This window comes from Hypomesus transpacificus, chromosome 17 (genome assembly GCF_021917145.1).
Source record: "Hypomesus transpacificus isolate Combined female chromosome 17, fHypTra1, whole genome shotgun sequence".
Classification (NCBI taxonomy): Eukaryota; Metazoa; Chordata; class Actinopteri; order Osmeriformes; family Osmeridae; genus Hypomesus; species Hypomesus transpacificus.
The window spans coordinates 15,850,928-15,870,582 of NC_061076.1; the positions used below are offsets into that span (position 1 = coordinate 15,850,928).

At 46.0% G+C, this 19,655-nt stretch overlaps 4 protein-coding genes across 9 annotated transcripts in view; 3 read left to right on the forward strand and 1 right to left on the reverse strand.

The window, feature by feature from the left end:
* LOC124479583 overlaps positions 1–19,655 on the forward strand; it is a 272,624-nt gene that overhangs the window by 138,498 nt on the left and 114,471 nt on the right.
* arl6ip1 (ADP-ribosylation factor-like 6 interacting protein 1) lies at positions 287–8,808 on the forward strand. Its single transcript, XM_047038539.1, has 6 exons — positions 287–451; positions 2,291–2,424; positions 3,366–3,485; positions 4,580–4,697; positions 5,662–5,746; positions 7,732–8,808. Exons 1-6 carry the CDS (start codon positions 416–418, stop codon positions 7,848–7,850), a joined length of 612 nt encoding a protein of 203 aa, XP_046894495.1. The 5' UTR covers positions 287–415; the 3' UTR covers positions 7,851–8,808.
* LOC124479675 lies at positions 8,850–15,216 on the reverse strand. Of its 6 annotated transcripts, XM_047038532.1 has the most exons (6): positions 13,843–13,880; positions 13,261–13,409; positions 10,817–11,044; positions 10,352–10,516; positions 9,649–9,850; positions 8,850–9,544 (listed from the first exon to the last, which is right to left on the reverse strand). In XM_047038532.1, the coding sequence occupies exons 3-6, from the start codon at positions 11,030–11,032 to the stop codon at positions 9,435–9,437; spliced, it is 693 nt and encodes a 230-aa protein (XP_046894488.1). In that variant the 5' UTR covers positions 11,033–11,044; positions 13,261–13,409; positions 13,843–13,880; the 3' UTR covers positions 8,850–9,434. The 6 variants fall into 6 exon arrangements, with proteins under 6 accessions (XP_046894488.1, XP_046894486.1, XP_046894485.1 ...); XM_047038530.1 differs by lacking the exon at positions 13,843–13,880 and adding an exon at positions 15,198–15,216 and having other exon boundaries at positions 9,460–9,850; XM_047038529.1 differs by having other exon boundaries at positions 9,460–9,850; positions 13,870–13,907.
* On the forward strand, positions 14,955–18,263 carry LOC124479692 (congerin-2-like). Its single transcript, XM_047038553.1, has 4 exons — positions 14,955–15,094; positions 16,855–16,934; positions 17,401–17,575; positions 17,690–18,263. The coding sequence occupies exons 1-4, from the start codon at positions 15,086–15,088 to the stop codon at positions 17,834–17,836; spliced, it is 411 nt and encodes a 136-aa protein (XP_046894509.1). The 5' UTR covers positions 14,955–15,085; the 3' UTR covers positions 17,837–18,263.

Here is a 19,655-nt window from a genome sequence, read left to right on the forward strand (position 1 = left end):
ACTCTTCACAATGTATGCACCTTCCTGCCACAGATAGTTCCTCGTGTGAACGTACATGGCGCATAAAACTCATTCTGACAAGAGCACACGAGCAAATCCTAAAAGACTTCGACTCGCGAAACTGGGGTACGATTAGCCCCGACAAAACATACTAAGCAAATGTATATTGACATTAAATAATTGACAGGTCTTGACAGGTTCCGGTTAATAACGGAACTGTGCGAACTACATTTCCCATAAAGCCTGTCACCGTGACGTATTTCGTTTTGATATAAAATCATTCTGCCGTTCGACCGTTGGTTATGAACTGCAGAGAGAGGCAAGGGAAGAGGGAGTAAGTGCTGTACTCTGGGACGTTTTAAACTGAACAAAGACATTTGACGAAACATTTTGTAGGCTGCCACCACTGCTCGCTATGGCTGAAGGAGACAACAAAAGCGCTAATATACTGGTAAGTCTCAACGGAACGCTTAGACTAGGCTAGCTCTAGCTACTTAGTACTGTACGGCAGGGTTTGAGTTACTCTACTGTAGGTCGGCTAGCAACTAGTTAGCTAGCTAGTATTTTTATACTATAAAAACAGTATATATACAGCAGGGTCCAGCGTGACAATTTGACTGCGCAGAGCTTTGTTCGCTTGGATGTGTTGGAAAGGACAGTGTGAACTGCAAACAGAGCTAGGCTAGTCTGTACTGTACAGTATCTAACAACAGGGTTCCGTTAGCCAGATATCCCACCTTTTCTGGCTCCCCAGGGTTGGGGATTAACCAGTGTGAGAATCTTTCTCAACAACAACCATTAGCGAGCTAAATCGTTAATCTGGCCATCTGTTAAATTGGCATATCGCGTCAAGATACTAACTGGTTAGTTAGCAATGGCGTGTGTTCATTTGTGTTTGTACTGATTAATTAATAACTAGCTACTGTAGCTACAAATGGCTCTACCATTGTAATTTGCATTAAATGCAGTGTATCTGTAACGCCTATTTTATGTCGTGTACAAATGTAGCTATAGCCTAGTTGGGGCTGAAACTGAAGTGGGCGTTAACGTCGTCGTTACAGTATTTGGCAATGCTGGGTTCTTTTTGCAATTAAACCAGTTGTTGAAGCCGTTGTCTTGAATAATAACTAGCCACTAATAACTAGTCATTAATTACACGTGACCCTCAGTTGACTGTCTGCTAGGCTAGGTTATTACTGTTTATCTTGATGCTTGCTAGGTTGGTGGGTGAGTTAAGTAACCCGTCACGGTCACAGTGCAAACAGTAGTGGCCTGGTGCTAAACGGCAGCTAAGAAGTTAGCAATGCTGGGCCTGGCCATCTCGTACAGTTACTATAGACAACCCATCAGCTAAATAACGATGAGAATGTGATTGTTTGCTTTTCATGTTTTTTCATCTGGCTTCCTAGTTGTATTTGTTAGGCTTGACGCCTCCCGACAAAACGTTAACATTTTAGGCAGCCTCAAACCAGAACGCGACCCAATTCTAATGTGTACAGTTGGCACTAGGTAAACGCTTTCAAAGTCGAAATAAACGAGTGATTTGATATTTTGTTCCTGTACAATTCAAGCGTGGGCAGATGGATGTATGGCTAGCTTGTATCCATTTTAGTCGTGATGAGCAGTGCGTCACTAGAAACCCTTGTCCTTGGCAAAAAAAACAGCTGAGAAAACGATCCGTGCTTTGCCGGTACAGTGCGGGATTCTTTAACAACGCGTACCTCAATGGAACCTCTGTGTGCCAGTCTCTTGGCCCCTTTGAACCCTGCCCATGTCTTGAGATGATTTGAAAGGTAGTCACGGTGGCTAGAAAGCTACTCTGCCGAGTGAACTGTTTTAAAGGGTACAGATGTCGCAGTTTGAAATATGGAACGTTATGCAAATATGTCTTCTCCAGCCGAGTCATGCGTTATCTGTTACTGCCACTGGCAGAGGGCGTGTCACCCGCCTTGAAATGTAGGCTACTCTTTCACACACTGGGTAGGCCCATTTACTTAGTCATGTTGATCTCAGGGTTTGATGAAGCCTCAGGTGAATTGTGTGCCTTTTGAGAGACTTTTCCGCCAAAGGGGGAAAAAACAAAGTGCCCAGACACGTTCCAGTTAGCTTTTAAACGTCAACACAAGTGTGCCGTGTAGTAGGCCTACCCTTCCTTTTGGGTGTCAGAGGTAAGGTGTAGGCTAGTCTACAGCAATGAGCAAAACGCTCTGTGTGAGCTGGAATAGGCCCCTCCCATCTCCTGGCACGGCCGTCCAGTCCTCATGTTCCGTGTGTGCGTGTGTGCGTCCAGGCCCACGAGACGGCCCAGCTGGAGGAGCAGCTGCAGGGCTGGGGGGAGGTGATCCTGGCCGGGGACCGGGTCGTGCGCTGGGAGAAGCCCTGGTTCCCTGCCGTCCTGATGGGGGCTACCACTGTCCTCTTCACGTGAGTATATCCCTCACTCACTCACTCATTCACTCACCTGCCTCTTCCTCTGACTCCAAAACGTGACCAACACCACCTTTACAAACACATCCTTTACAAACACCACCTTTACAAACACCACTCTAACCAGCTACGCCACTGAAAAGCCAGCTCTTCGATGGTGCGGATGGGTGTTATTCATATTGAGGAGTGAGTTCAACCAGTTCAACTCGGATACACGTGGATACACAAATATAGGAAGCACTTTCTCCGGTACCTGAGCAGTTATGTAATACTAGCTCAGTGGTAGAGCTTTCTGACAACAGATCAGGAAGTCGCAGCTTGTATGCTGCTTTGGATGAGTGACAACGTAACAATGAGTCTTCGTCACTGGTCTGACGTTGCTCGGTTTGTGCCTCGGTCGCACCCTGGACCCTAATGATGACTCACACTTCCTGTAAACGGTTTGAGGGAACATGGCGGAGGGCTATTTATTATTCAGACTACACAGACATACTGGTCGACACAGCCTTGGTCACTAGGTTTTATGTTGCTGATCTTTTGCTGTCTACATTAACCTAATTTGGCAAAGGACTGTTACGGGGTTTAGTTGAGTTACCCATGTTTGTACCCGTTAAACGTTAAATGCAAATGATCTTGAGTATAGGCTCTCCTAAAGTAACATGTTGTTGGTGGAGAGGATGCATAATAGGCATGAACACACACACACCATCGTAAAACGCCCCTCACCCGTGTCCCCCTCTCCTTAATCTGTAGTTGCGAGGGAGCCTGCCTCCAGTCTAACCCCACCCTTCCCCTGTGTCCCCCTCTCCTTAAGCAGTAGTGCGAGGGAGCCACTACTGCCTCCAGTCTAACCCCACCCTTCCCCTGTGTCCCCCTCTCCTTAAGCAGTAGTGCGAGGGAGCCTGCCTCCAGTCTAACCCCACTCTGCCCTCCCCCAGGCTCATCTACTACCTGGACCCCTCCGTGTTGACTGGGCTGTCCGGCTCCGTCATGCTGCTGTGTCTGGCCGACTACCTGGTGCCCACCCTCGCCCCACGCGTCTTTGGCTCCAACCAGTGGTGAGGGGGGGGGGGGGTAACATGGGGGCCACCAAAGCTCAGCATGCTGGCTTATCGTGTACCACCTGTCTCTATCTTTCTGTTTCTCTGTCCCTCTCTCCTTCTTTCTACCTCTATAACTCTCTCCATCTCCCTCTGCTTCTTCCAACACCCTGTCTCAGACACACCCTGTCTCTCACACACCCTGTCTCTCACACACCCTGTCTCTCACACACCCTGTCTCTCACACACCCTGTCTCTCACACCCCCCCCGTCTCACACACACCCCGTCTCACACACACCCCGTCTCACACACACCCTGTCTCACACACACCCTGTCTCTCACACACACCCCGTCTCTCACACACACCCCGTCTCTCACACACACCCTGTCTCACACACACCGTCTCTCACACAATAAGGCAATGGTCCGACTGCCTGAAATAAGCACTGAAGACCAAGCAGGAAATGAAGGTCACGTTCTTAACGCTACAGACACATTTATCCTCTGGTCTAAGTCCCACTGCCAAGTCATGACCCATGGCATACACACCCTGACCTGCTCTGCTCTTTTATTATCACATGATATGTGATCAGATGGAATGCTTGCTAAGCAAATCAAGTAGATGCATGTTTGGGTGCTCTTATTACTGAAGCAGTCAGCATTGGCAGACATTTCGTTCCGTAGCATGACTTTGCACTGTGTCGTGTTTGTTACGCTATGTGCTGGAGGCTGTTCTGAGTCTTCAGATGTGACCAACAAGTAAGAAAGTGGCCCAGTCGCATTGAGCGTACGAGAAACTGGTCCATGCTTGTTGGGGCATGTAGTAGGTGACATCAAACTGTGGATGCTGCCTTTTTAAAATGAGCTTAGCAAACGAGTCTGTTCCGTGTGGCTTAAGACTGCACAAATGTCTTAAATTGTGCAAGGATGTAGCTCAATACCGCAAGGTCGCAGTGATGAAACACGTAAGCAGAATTTTCGTCCCAACAAACGTTGTACTGTTTGCCCTCCATTAGAGATCACAAGGTGTTTTTACTGGGATTAAAAAGAACAGCAAAAAACTTCTCAGCCTCCACTCCACCTGACCGTTCGTCCTCCCCTCCCTCCACAGGACCACCGAGCAACAGCAGCGCTTCCACGAGATCTGCGGCAACCTGGTGAAGACCCAGCGCCGCGTCCTGGGCTGGTGGAAACGCCTCTTCGCCCTGAAGGAGGAGAAGCCCAAGATGGTACGCCGTGGTCACGGGGCGCCGCGCCGACGTCCCCCGAGCTCTGCGTTCCACGCCCGGAAGTTATACCCGGGTTCTCCCCCCCCCCCAGACATGTGATGTTGTTACTGGCAACTTCGCTTCCGGAAGGGGAATTAAATTCCCGGTTCCAAGAGGCGTCTGCTCGGACCGATGGGCTTAAAAGGCATCGCGTTACAGGTTCTCGTCTAGATGAAGGGCCCTCCTGGGATCTCGTTCCCAGTCGCTGTTCAAGCTGCGACAGCCCTTCACTTCCTGTTGCTGTGTATCCTAGCTGCAGCAGCAGCTCTCTCTGGGCTGCAGATAAATATGGCCCCAGTCAGCTGATCGGCCCCAGCCTGCTGCTCCATTTAGCTCGTCATTAACCCGGTTACGGTCGCCGCCGCCGCGCAGCCTGCAGGCAGAGCCCGCTTTAGCAAACCCTCGCCCGTGTCACGTCTGCCTTTTGACGGGTCTTGGTTACAAACGCGTTCCGACGCATGGCGAAATGACGTTTACTGTCTTTTTTAGAAAGGTCGGAAGTACGTCGTGGCCTTAGGGCCAGTGCTTGGCTGCGTTTTTGTTCAGCCTAGAATAGATAGAGTTGAAATGAGCAGCGTCTCCCTAGTGATGTTGGTTGTGACGGGCCCCCCTCTCTACCCACAGTACTGTGATGTTGGTTGTGACGGGCCCCCCTCTCTACCCACAGTACTGTGACGTTGGTTGTGACGGGCCACCCTCTCTACCCACAGTACTGTGACGTTGGTTGTGACGGGCCCCCCTCTCTACCCACAGTACTGTGACGTTGGTTGTGACGGGCCCCCCTCTCTACCCACAGTACTGTGATGTTGGTTGTGACGGGCCCCCCTCTCTACCCACAGTACTGTGACGTTGGTTGTGACGGGCCACCCTCTCTACCCACAGTACTGTGATGTTGGTTGTGACGGGCCCCCCTCTCTACCCACAGTACTTTGCGTCGGTGATCAGCAGCCTGCTGGCGGTGGCTTGGATTGGGCAGCAGGTCCACAACCTGTTCCTCACCTACCTGATTGGTGCGTATGAAGATTCACGTGTGTCACACACACACACACACACACAAATATATTTTGATGGCTCTTGACAGCCATTAAGAGTCAGTGCCTCTCATGTCAGCTTAACTGAATTTTTCACTTTGCTACCTCTTGCTCATTAAACTTTGTTTTTTTGGGGGAGGGTGGTGAATGGTTGAGTAGGGCGAGGCGGTGACGTAAGGACGTCTCTATATGGCTCCTTTGTGTCACATAGTACAGGCGGAGGCATGCCTAGACTGAAAGTGCCCTAACCCTGATCTGAATGAACAGAGTGAGTCAAACAGAAGGATTGGGGTGAAAGGTTAAGCCACAAAACCCAATGGTGGATACTCAAAAGTTGTTCTATGGTTAGAATCACTTTGCTCTCATTTTTGTCATTGGTTTCCTTAAGACAAGTCACAAGTGTTTGTAGCAGGAGGTGTGACTGGTCGGAAGTGCTGGTTAGATTCACGTCCTGTTTCACAAGCCTGCCAGGGAGACTGTTTTTGTGAGCTTAGTACTAGCTAGGCCAATAATGGAGTTCACCGTGTCAGTGACATCACCTTTCCCTAAAACAGTTGGCACTTTTTCAAGAAGTTAAAAGTTAAGTGGATCCATTAGTTTGGAGAAATACCTGAAGCTTCATGAAGCAATTCTCTAACTAATAGAGCATGTCATGAAGACAGCTTTGACAAAAACTGTGGAGACACGGCTGTTTGGTTATACATTGAAAACTTTAGGTAAAAGGATACTAAAAGATTATACATTTAGTTTTTTTAAAGTTTTTTTTACATTTAGTCATTTAGCAGACTCTAGGACAGTTGGATATTATCTTGAACGAGAGAGAATCGGCTGTTAGCACAGGTAGCGTCTCAGGTCTTCAGAGCAGTCAACACCAGACCAGGCCAGGAAGCCTAACTGTGGGAGCTGAGATTAAAACAAGAATAGACTAGTACTGCATTGATAGGCGGAGAGACATTGCACTGTTACAGCCTTGTTCATGGACACAAAACAGACCTGTAAAAAAATAGCATCATCTTAATTCAGTCACTCCAACATGCCTTGTGAGTGCATAACTCGGCGTGCAGCACAGGGGAGTGTGCATGTTCTCCACAGCTCTGTGGGTTGAGCAGGGTACATGGGTCTCTAGCCAGTCAGGATGCCTCGAACAGGCTGATTACAGCAGGTAAAAGGGAAACTAGTCAGACCGGTTGTCTGACCTGACACCGGGGGTCTAATAAACTATGTAGTAGGTATGTGCACAGTATCCCCCATGAGCCAATATACTATTACGTCTACACGTCTTTGAAGAAAAGAAAAAAAAGATTTATTCCTCACACATGAATGCCAATGCCAATGAGTCCTGTTTATTTCACTCCTCATTAGCAACTAAAACAAATTATACTCACCAGTACTGATGACATAGTATTTGGTTAGTCAGTTGGTAGCTAAAGTTCACGGGACAGATGAGGGCAGTTGTGTGGGGATTGACCTTGTACATCCTACTGGACGTGTAGTCTTTCCCCTCACTCCACATTAGCCTTAATTACATCCGTTAGTTGGTGTTACGCAACTGCCATATGAATTCTCTAGTGTCACAGCTTCATGAGGAAATAGCTGCTCAACCCTGCAGATGTTTATTAGGCCCACTCTTGGTGCTCTCTATCTTTTGGAAAACAAAACCTGTAGCTAAATTGCTGCTGTAAAGGCGTCTTGCTCTGAGTTCATCACCGTACCATCCTTCGGAGTCTCCACAGCCAGCAACATCTTGATTGTTCAGCTTGATCCTTGGTTCAGGTGTTGATGTCTGAGGGATCATGGAAAGCCCCGCATGACATTTGAAAGGGACCTGACTGTACTTCCTGTGTGTCCTGACTGTACTTCCTGTGTGACCTGACTGTACCTCCTGTGTGTCCTGACTGTACTTCCTGTGTGTCCTGACTGTACTTCCTGTGTGTCCTGACTGTACTTCCTGTGTGACCCCCCAGTGAGCTTCCTGTTGCTGCTGCCTGGCCTCAACCAGCACGGAGTCATCAGCAAGTACGCCGGCATGGCCAAGAGGGAGATCAACAAGCTGCTCAAACAGAAGGAGAAGAAGAACGAGTGAAGGGGGACGAGGAGGGGAGGAGGCGGGTGGATGGAGGAGGAGGAGAGGACGGAGCCAAGGGCGCTTTACACCTCATCTGCAGCCGAGCAAGACCATTTTCAAACTCTGAAGGACTCTCTTCGCCTGTCTTGGAAGCCGTTCTCCTTCGGAGGGGGGGGGGGGGGGGGGGGGGGACGAAAGGGGGAAGGGGTGTCCAGTGTCCAACACCCACTCACCATGCAGTGTACACAAGGGGGGGGGGTTTAATCATTGGTTTCTCACGTCATGTCAGCAGTCACGTTTCTTAGATCACACTGGTGAAGTGGGCGAGCACACACACACACACAGTATGTTCTCTGTTTCTTAGACCCGTATGATTTTAAGAAGCCAGTGAGTCATTCTTTGGCATTCCCGTTTGGTTTAACCTGAAAAACAAACTACTGAGTAAACATTTTGTTGTGAAATTGCGTAAACGCCTCAACACCTCAACACAGAACGTCTTTGAGCCTCCGTTGAATCATCGCTTCGTAGCCTTCTCATTTGTTTCTGAAAACTATGACGGACACAAGTCACCCCCTTTCTTCTTATTATTTTTGGCCCCCCGCATCTCATTTGTTAGCTTTGCTCTGAAAGCATCAAACAAAACTGGATTCGAGAGATGGGCAGACCTGTTCCCTGCGGTGTCAATGTCGGGTTGTTAACTCTTAAGTAGGCCTACTGCTGTAACTCTGCTAGCTGGCCCCTCTGTGGCCCCTGTAGCTCCTCGCTTCTCTCCTACCCTGGTTTGGCCCTCTCTCTTCAGGGGGGAGTTGTAAATACACCTGTCCTTATTTCCCTTTCTTCAACATTTTCCTGTCTGTTGTTTTTTTTGTGTGTGTTTTTGCTGTCTTGCCGTAGATGTCTTTTTTGAACTCTGTTTTCCTGTCATTTCACACGTTTTGGAGATCTCTCACAGAGAATAAAGTCTGATTTAAACCAGGCCGTGACTCCACTTTTCTGTCTACAAAGAATACGAGAGAAATCTGTTCAAGGGATGTTGGTGTCATATTTAAGGAAGGAATGAGACATGTAGGAACTTGGGTTAGAGACGTCTTTATTTACAAAACCTACGTTTCCTGACCAAAATGCAAATGTTTGACTTTAAAAGGGCTTGTTTGACTCCCATGACGGTTGCCTTAGTGTTGATCGTTGATCTTACATCATTCCACAGTTCCCCCTTTTTAGACACGACCCAGCACATTTCTACTTCTCTTTTAAAGCCTCCAATGTTCCTCATGGTGGCAACGTTAATACCGTACACAGCTCCAGGGCAGTTAGAGTGTCATTTCGAAAAGGAGATGTGGTTGAATGCCAGAGACGTGCACAAACACTACGAGCGTTACAATGCCTGGAGGCTGACAGATTGGACACTTCACTTCTCAGGAGGACCAACGGTATTTTATTCAGTGAGGGAGCAACATCTGAGATGAAGAGAAGCACAATTGAAGGTCAAGGGAACCTGAGGAAGTTGTCTTGGTTGAAGAAACTTTGAGTTTCTGCATTGTGCCTGTGTCCAGCACGATGAACAGTCAGGTGGTTTGGCCTGATTCTACAACAGCTGGGGGTTCACGTGAGTCGATAGGCGCAGCAATCGGTTTCCCAGCGCCGCGCAGCCCACAGGGCTCTGTCCCCGGACCTCCTCGTCTTCACAGGAACACCCTGGCCTCTCGCTTCCCCTGCAGCACACACACCAGCTGTTCCTTCCCGAGTGTGTATGTGTGTGAGAGAGCTCTCGTTGAGTGAGTAGATGTGTTGGTGTATGCGTAGCGTGAGTGTTTACCTGTGACGATGTCGTGCTGATGCCACAGGGTGGGCTTCCCCAAACACCTCTGGGATGGGCGGGGCGGCTCCACACACGCGTGCTCACTCCGATAGGTGGTCCAGTAACAGGTGGGCTCGCGGGGGTTGGTGACGGCCATCATAGCCACACCCTCCCGGTTCCGCGACCTGTTCCTCCGACCCAGACCGTGCAGGACGTCAGACTAGAGAGGGGGGAGGGACAAGGACAACATTGGTAAGGTGGGATTCTGGAGCGGAGAGGAAGGAATGTGACCCGCTCGGCTGATGGAGACACCTAACCCTAACATCTGGCTAATCAGGACCCGGATTAACATAAATGGGTGAGTCAATTGACTTGATATGTATGGCAAAACAACCTTTTCAAGTCATTTGAACTAAATGGGGTCCGTTTTGGGAGACATAGATAGAAGAAAAAACAAGCAGGTGATGAGACGGAGGAGGAAGTGGGGAGGAGACGACAGGAAAACAGAGAGACAGCCACAAACTGGAGGCTGTTTTAGGAGACCTCCGAAAATACGTCTACAGCGCCCTCTACTGTTCAACGAGAGTAATGTGGCTGTGAAAAGCGCTGACGCAGCAGGGATTCAGAGAAAGGCAGGGCATGCTCACACATCCCTAACAGCTCTCTCCTCAATCAAGTTTAAAAGCGGCCGACTGGATCGACCAGCTTTGGCCTCACACACCGGTACGACGTCTTTGGGACTGTGCACCGATCTGCTGTGCGTCTGTGGCCGGCTGGTCGACGGCGCGTTGCTCAGGTCCAGCTGGGCTGAGTGCTGGGAGGCGCACGAAGGATCTCTGGGGAAGAAGAGGAGCACCTGTCCGTTGGCTGACCTGCCCGAGTAGCTCTGACCAACGGAGAAGGAGAAAGAGAAGGTGGGGGCGGAGCCTGGAGGGGGTCGCTCACATAGCGGCTCCAATTAAAGGAATTGTTGACGTTTCAAAGCATATCATTCTAAAGGCATTCACCATTCAAAGATGCCAAACACAGTGAGAGCAAACTACTGTGTACTATAGGTTGTTATGGTACGTTACAAAATAGCCTCCATCTGACACCTCCAGACGGATCCTTAAAGGGCTGCTGTTAAAGGCTTGAGGGACTAGGTGGGAGGGAGTGTGTGTGTGTGTGTGTCCGGTCTACTCCCGACCTGAGAGTGTGTGGTGGTGTAGCAGGTGCCAGACGTCTGGTCTCCCAGGCTCAGGGTGGTCTGGTGCATCAGACGCCCGTGTCTCGGGCCCACAGCCCTGGGCTGCCCTCCGGCCTGACTGGGTCCCCTCCCCTCATCGCTGGCCGAGGACGCTCGACCGACCGCCCCGCTCTGGTCCGAGTCCCTCACCACGGCTCTCTGTGCGTCCACAGACATGGTGGTGTGTCACTGTAACACACACACAGACACACACACACACACACACAGACACACTGGGGCTGTGTTTGAATACTCTGGGAATGCAGCCCTCCCTCCATGATATCACTGATCTACAAGGATGGGGTTGGGGAGAGGGTGCACTTCCTCATCCTGTCACATTAGATCAGTGATTCTTCAGCAAAGAGGGCAGGAAATATTGTAATATCTTATATAAGTGAAAAAAGCTGAAAATCAATCAAGTTACATGATCAAATAATGAACTCAATCATTACTAGCACTGACTTAACAACAGTACTGTAGCATATTACTGTATCACTGTTAACTTACCAATGAAACCACCGACATAAAATGTGCATTGACATTAAATCCACACACTACTGTCTTGTACTTACAGTCAGAAATATTTGAGCAGCTTCACCAACCTTCTGTCGTACTGCAGTTCTAGCCATTGTTGAGTTGTTGTTATGGTTACAAACAAACAACAGCGTAATAGACCACCATAGTAACAGCGTACTAACTACAAGACAGGGAATACCATAACGATTTTAAAAGGGATATTTTGGGCTTGATGGAATATATGAATATTTGTTGTATTATAGAGACTCTTTATAGAGATTCTTGTATTAACAGAATCTCTACATGCAGAATTCTGCAGATACATCTTACATGTTCACAGAAAGACGCCAACAAATGCATGTAGAGCAGAATTAGGCAGATACCCGTTGATAATTAATATCCAAAAGAGAGCACTACATTTCTTCAATCACCTTAAATCCAGCCCTCTAGACACCCTCCATTCCAAAGCCCTCCAAACCCAAGAGCTCAACCCAGATAAGAGTGCCCTGTGTCAGTTGGTGCTGAGACTAACTGCCCCCACTCAGACACACCCTGACCAGTCTCACACCAACACTGCTTTCCAAACACCAATCAGTGTCAACCAAATTATAACAAAATGTAAAGCAACCTACCGGGAACATTGGAAAGAAGAAACTAAAAGCCAAAGTAGATTAGAATGTTATCTAGCCTTAGAAAGAGATTATAAACTGGCAGAATATCTCTCTACTGTCAGAGATAGAAAGCAGAGACAGATCCTAACCAAATACAGGCTCAGTGACCACCAATTGGCAATGGAAACAGGACGTCACAAAAAATCATGGCAACCAAAAGAAAACGTGGAATATGTGGTCACTGTTCGACAGGTGAGGTTGAGACAGAGATGCACTTCCTCCTTAAATGTGAAACATTCAGTGCTACAAGAAATGGTTACTGGAACAAATTCCACTCTGTAAGCTCAGATTTCAAAGGTCTTAGTGACCTCTCAAAGATAAAAATCCTCCTAGGAGAAAGAGACAGGGCATACCTTGCTGCCCAGTATGTATCAGTATGCCACAACCTGAGAGACAGTGAGTGACCTAGACACACAATGCACACAAACAAAGCAAACACACAACATATACTGAGTGTGTGACTGACGTGTATGTGTATATATATATAATAACCTATCTTATGGTTATGTTAAAGTTTCCTTTACACTAATCTTTCAACTGAATTTGCCATGTTTGGTTGATATTGTTCTGTGGTTCCACCGTTGCTTTGGCAATATGAAGATTTGTTTCTTAATGCCAATAAAGCCAATTGAATTGAATTGAATTGAGAGAGAGAGAGAGAGAGAGAGAGAGAGAGAGAGAGAGAGAGAGAGAGAGAGAGAGAGAGAGAGAGAGAAGACAGAACAAAACATAAAGAGCAGGAGAGAAGACTTGGACACACAGAAGGATGGAGGCTGAGGTGTGACTCAGAACTGAATGTGTTTGAGGGAAAGTGAGCAGGGGTGAGATTCGAGATTGATCTGTTAAAATGATATTTGTGTGAACAAATCGACGATAAGTGTGTAAAAGTGTAATCTGTAAATAGAAACACATTCCTGAAAAATAAGTGCAAACTCAAAACATTTTGCAAGTTTAAAACTAGTCTGCTAATAAATAAACAAATTTTTACTAACAAACAATATTTATGCATTCAATTAATAACAAAATTAAAAAAAATCAGTATTTGTTAGGAACCAACATATAATAATATGTTATATAAGGCGAAAACTGTGAAGTTCAAGGTAAGTTTACGCAACAATTTAGTTCAACCGTTTTAATCTACAATTAATCTACAGTACATGCATCACTACTAGACTACTTTCAAACACGTATACATTTTCAAACAGAAGGCATACTTACTGTATTCATCTTGATTGAATGTGCAACGTCAGTCCAATGTTGAGGACAGAAAGTTATTTAGATGTGTCAGGCTCATCTTGTAGGATGGTTTTATACATATATTCTTGCGTTTCGGACAATTTGAGTGATGTCAGGAATTCTGTTCCAGCCTGCTTGCAGAAAACAAATGTTATTCATCTTATCTATTTTAGTGTCGAAGATTAAGCATATTTTTACATATATATCCGCCACACCTGTCAGTACATTTACATTACATTTACATGTATTCATTTAGCAGATGCTTTTATCCAAAGCGACTTCCAAGAGAGCTTTACAACAGTGCATAGTTCAGAGGTCATAAACAACGAGATGGCCTCAAAATCATTGTGGGAAGCCAAAACATGAAGCATACATTGTGAAAGCAAATAAGTGCCAATGGGAAGAAACATAAGAGCATGTGGTCAAACAAGTTACAATTAAACAACATGAACCTCAAAAGTGCAAGAGTGTACCAGTGGGAAAGCAAGCAACAATAATATAATTCACAGCGAGTACAAGGAGAGAGACAAGCCATTGTGTTCCTGGAGGAAATAAACAACTAACTTGATCCAGCCAATCATTCCTAAGTACCGTTGTACTCCCGGAACAAGTGCGTCTTTAGCCTTTTCTTGAAGGTGGGGAGACGGTCAGCGTCTCTGATGGAGGTGGGGAGTTGATTCCACCATTGGGGGGGCCAGACAGGAGAAGAGCTTGGGAGCGGGCACTCTTGAGAGGTGGGACCACCAGACGGTTGCCAGAAGAAGACCGTAGGTAGCGGGTGGGGGTGTAAGGCTGGAGGAGAGACTGGATGTAGGCAGGGGCAGTCCCGTTCACTGTTCGGAAAGTCAGTACCAGGGTCTTGAATCTGATGCGGGCTGGCATGCTGGGAGACCGGCGAGCAGCGAGTTGCAGTAGCCGAAATTGGACTAGAAGCTGGGCGCAATGCTCAGACAGGTATCTCCTGATCTTCCAGATGTTGTAGGGTGAATCTACACACGACCGGGACACTGCAGCAATGTGGGCTGAGTAAGAGATTCTCAGTAACAGCGAATTTTCAGAAGCAGTTTTTCTTGTTTACAACTTCCTATGTGGTTGCATTTAGACAACTTTTTGATGAGCTGGTTGAGGATGAGTTTGTGAAAGTTTCAAGCTGCCCTTCAGCTCGACTTCTCTTGTCAGATACATAGTTAGCTGTCCAGCAGCTGTTGGTGATACTACTCGCACTTCAAACCCCACTGTACAATATACAGACTAGGCTTACAAAACAGAAACAGTCTTTCAGTCCTTGTTTAACAACCTACTAAAAGTACACATTACTCCTGTAATTTGTTACACCCTGATTCGTTTCACCTGTTGGTTTGTCTCCCCCCCTCACAAGGTGTTCCCGGGTTCCCCTATTGTCATCGGTGTTTAACCTCTGTTCTCTGTTCTGGCAGTTGCCAGATCGTCTTGTGCTTCACAGTCATTCGTTCCCTGTTGTCTTATCTACTATCTCGTTGTTTATGATCTCTGACCTATGCACTTTTGTAATGCTCTCTCTTGGAAGTCGCTTTGGATAAAAGCATCCGCTAAATTCAAATGTAAATGTAATAACAGATGTGGCTGATATATATGTAAAAATAAGCGTCATCTTCAACACTAAACTAGAGGTGAGGAAGAACATTTGTTTTCTGCGAGCCAGCCGGAACGGAATTCCTGACGTGTCAGAAACCCAGGAACATGCATAAAACCTCCTACAAGATAAGCCTAGCACATCGAAATAACTTTCTTTCCTTAACATTGGACTGACGTTGTGCCTTCAATCAAGATGAATAGAGTAAGTATGCCTTCTAGTTTGAAAATGTGTTTGGAAGAAGTGTCGTAGTGATGCATGTACAAATAGATTTAAACGGTTTAACTTAATTGTTGCGTAAACTTACCTTGAACTTCACAGCTTTCGCCTTATATAGCATATTATTGTATGCAGGTTCCTAACAAATACTTTTCATTTATTTTTATTTTTTAATAAATGAATGCATTCACAAATATTGGTTGTTAGGGAAATTTGTTTATTTATTAGCAGACCCGTTTTAAACTTGCAAAATGTTTTACAGATTTACAGATTACACTTTTACACATGTGAGTGAGTGCACTCATCGTCGATTTGTTCACACAAATATCATTAAAAGAGACCGATCTCACCCCTTCTCACTTTCCCTCAAACACATTCAGTTCTGAGTCACACCTCAACCTCCATCCTTCTGTGTGTCTAAGTCTTCTCTCCTGCTCTCTGTGTTTTGTTCTGTCTTCTCTCTTCTGCTCTCTCTCTCTCTCTTCTACTCTCTCTCTCTCTCTCTCTCTCTCTCTCTCTCTCTCTCTCTCTCTCTCTCTCTCTCTCTCTCTCTCTCTCTCTTCTCTCTCTCTCAGTCATAGCTGGTTTTTAGAAGCAGCTTTTCTTGTTTACCACCTCCTATGTGGTTGCATTTAGTGAACAGCTTTGATGAACTGGTAAAGGATGAGTTTGTTAAGGTAAGTTTAAGTGAACTTGTTAAGTGAAGTTTGATTTAATTTTAAGATGCACTTCAGTTCAACTGTAGCCTGACGTTGTCATACTCATAATTCTAGTCAGAATATGAGTCTGATAACTCTCCGTTGGGCTGTGAGTATGGGGCGGGTTTCAACCGAACTCGTAAAACAAATGCCTCTTCGCTCAATTGGATAGACCAACAACCAATCAGAGCAACGAAATATGTTGTTTGTTGAAAACGAATTCAACCCAAGCGCTCTTTGGTGACGTGGTTGATTATATTACTGTTGATCATCTGTCCATCATCGTATAAAGCCCGCCCTGACAATTTCATTGTTCCGAACAGCTCCTGTTCGGACATCATTTTTCCCCAACTGAGCTTCCCCAGACCCAACTTCCAGACCAAATGTGTTTATGGGCGGGGCTAAATTGGGATGGCAGCCAGGCTAACTCAACTGGCTAGCCATGTCCTGTTGTCAAAGACAAGTTCTTATCTCTCCAGCAGCTGTTGGTGCTATACTCAGCACACTAAACCCACATATACCGTACAATATGTGCCAGGCTTACAAAACAGAAACTGTAATTATGTTTAATAAACTGTAAGAAATACAAACTACTCCAGTAATTGTTGATGAGGTGAAGCCCACAATTCTTTGTGTCACATATGACATATGTGACTGTGTTGGCTGTCAACTAGCACGGGAAAATTTGACATAATCTTTACGACATCCTCTCATTTCTGAACATTCTTAGACACCATGGCCAAGTTGGAAAATCATAATTCTACAAATAACATAGGAATTTTTGACTAATCCAGGAAGTACAGGAAATTAAAATCGAAAGGCAATGTTGTATTGGATGCACTAGCCTAACAGCTTTGAGCCTTGAGTTGGTGTATACTGCTGGCTGTTATCAAAGCACAAACTACAATCTCACATTAAAGGCTATCTATTAGCTTCATGTAAACTCCAGAATCGACCTTTTGCATTTCTTTTGCAAACAACTGTCAAAATAATTCTCAACCACCAACCACCAACACACTTCTCTGTGTCTCTCTTCCTACTATGCAGAACGTAGAGGTAACAAACTTGCCCTTCAAGGTGGGACAGGTCCTGACTGTCACAGGGGTCCCCAACCGAGACGGCGATAGGTGAGTAACTGAAGTAAAAAATGTGTTGCTGACCTGACTCCCAGACTCTGCTTGTACACAGTGATATGCCTTGACTGTGTGGTGTTTTGTAAATCCAAATAGATTTAAAAGAAAGGAATGTTCAAAACGGTTTGTTGGCAATCATTGTATTCCTTATTGCGGTTGGTCAACAGGGTTGTAGAGATGTGATTGGTGTATTAAGGATCATATGAAATAAGGAAGCACCTACCAGAGGTCAGAAGAAAATTGGTCGTGGTCAAATGTAAAGTCATGTTCAAGAGATTCTTAAGTTAACTCTTAAGAGTTTGTTAATACTCCTGCTGTGTGCTTTTCTATCAATCTTAAGCATTTTGTGTATAAAAGTTTACAATACACAACAGACAGCATTGGCACATAGTGAGGAATGTACAACCCATTACAACCATGATGTTACATGCCTCCATAATGATGTTTTCACTTTCAATAGATTTTCCATCAACTTTGGTCACAGTGTGGATGACATCGCTCTGCACTTGGATGTCCGCTTCAATTATGGAAATAATTCTAAGATGGTGGTGTTCAACTCCTGCCATTCAGGAAATTGGCATGAGAAAGAACTAATTGTCAAATGCTTCCCCTTCAACTACGAAGAGAAGTTCAAAGTGAGGCACAACCTAGAATGTATTCCTAGAGCAGCCTCTAGTGGCTTTTCTTTCTTTTACTCAACTAGCAAATGTTCTCAACAGAAATTCACAATAACTTTCTCTTGTTCTTAGGTATCCATCACCTTCACAAAGGAAAAGTTCTCAGTCACCCTTCCTGATGAATCCAAGTACCAATTCCCCAATCGCCATGGATACGGGAGGTATAACTTCATATTCATGGCAGACGAGGTCAAGGTTCATGGGGTTGAAGTCATCTAGACCATTCAGGATGAGTTGAAGACAATCCACCTTAGAAGCCCCAAACATATTTTGGCTGCTTATTGGCTTCTAGACCTTCCTAAATTAATAACTGTTATGATTAGAATATTTAGTTTTAGTCTTGAAATATTTTCTTAATTCTTGTTTGGGTTTATTTGCAAAATGACTTAAGTACTAGCAGGACGAGGTTAACGAGGACTGGTATAATATGATGTGATTGGAACATCTGTGTCTTCCATTATCAAGGTCACTAACCAGTCTTGTATTAAAAATGTTTTTCACTATTCAGACAATTAAGAATTGATTCAATATCAAAGTTAGTTAACTTCCAAAGATGTTTCACTTGTTAGCCACAGGTTGATAACTATAACAATCATATGGTCTGACTGTATTGCAGTAAACACAATAAACAAATGCTTTGCTTCGATGATTCGATTGTTTCTGACGCTAATGACATTTCAGCATATTTAATGCTATACTTGGTTATACAGTGACATGAAGTGTTCATTAATTACTATGACATTTTATGAGAGCCTCATATGTAGAGCCTCACTATAGTTACCCAGGTCCACTGCCTGAGGCCGGGTGCGTCTCAATAGTTACCCAGGTCCACTGCCTGGGGCCGGGTGCGTCTCAATAGTTACCCAGGTCCACTGTCTGAGGCCGGGTGCGTCTCAATAGTTACCCAGGTCCACTGCCTGGGGCCGGGTGCGTCTCAATAGTTACCCAGGTCCACTGCCTGGGGCCGGGTGCGTCTCAATAGTTACCCTGGTCCACTGTCTGGGGCCGGGTGCGTCTCAATAGTTACCCAGGTCCACTGCCTGAGGCCGGGTGCGTCTCAATAGTTACCCAGGTCCACTGCCTGAGGCCGGGTGTGTCTCAATAGTTACCCAGGTCCACTGCCTGGGGCCGGGTGCGTCTCAATAGTTACCCAGGTCCACTGTCTGGGGCCGGGTGCGTCTCAATAGTTACCCAGGTCCACTGCTTGAGGCCGGGTGCGTCTCAATACTTACCCAGGTCCACTGCCTGAGGCCGGGTGCGTCTCAATAGTTACCCAGGTCCACTGCCTGGGGCCGGGTGCGTCTCAATAGTTACCAGGGTCCACTGCCTGAGGCCGGGTGCGTCTCAATAGTTACCCAGGTCCACTGTCTGGGGCCGGGGTGCGTCTCTCTCTCTCTCTCTCTCTCTCTCTCTCTCTCTCTCTCTCATATTCTCTGTCACTCTCTTATATTCTCTGTCTCTTTTGTCTTCTACCCGAGGTTTCACCATGAAGGTGCCTGACACTTGCTATAAAACTAATGTTCTTCCTCATGTACACAGTATCCAGGCCATGTTGTTACATGTAAAGAATAATTTGTTTACTATGTTTACACAGTAAATTCATTTACTGTAGCAATAAAGAAAATTTGATTTTGAAACACTGGATTTTGGTGTTTCAACACCCATTGACACTTTCCTGATGTATGACTATGTTTAGCCTGTGTTCTGCTCCTCTCTTTCACCAACCGTCTCTGGAGGAGGGGATCCCTCACTGAATTGCTCATCCCAAGGTTTCTTATTTTTTTCCTCCTCAAGTGAGTTTTTCCTTGTCTTCCTTGAAGCTTGAGGTTGGCTGAGGGGCAATTCTATGGACATATGTGAAGCCCTCTATGACGTAGCTTGTAAGGGCTATACAAATACTGTCCATTTGATTTGATTTGAAAATATTACAGTAACCATCCTACAGTAACTTACTGTAGTACTGTCAACAAAGAGAAAACCCTCTGGTGTGCTGGATACAGCCTTGAAAACACACACCTATGTCACCACAGGCCAATTC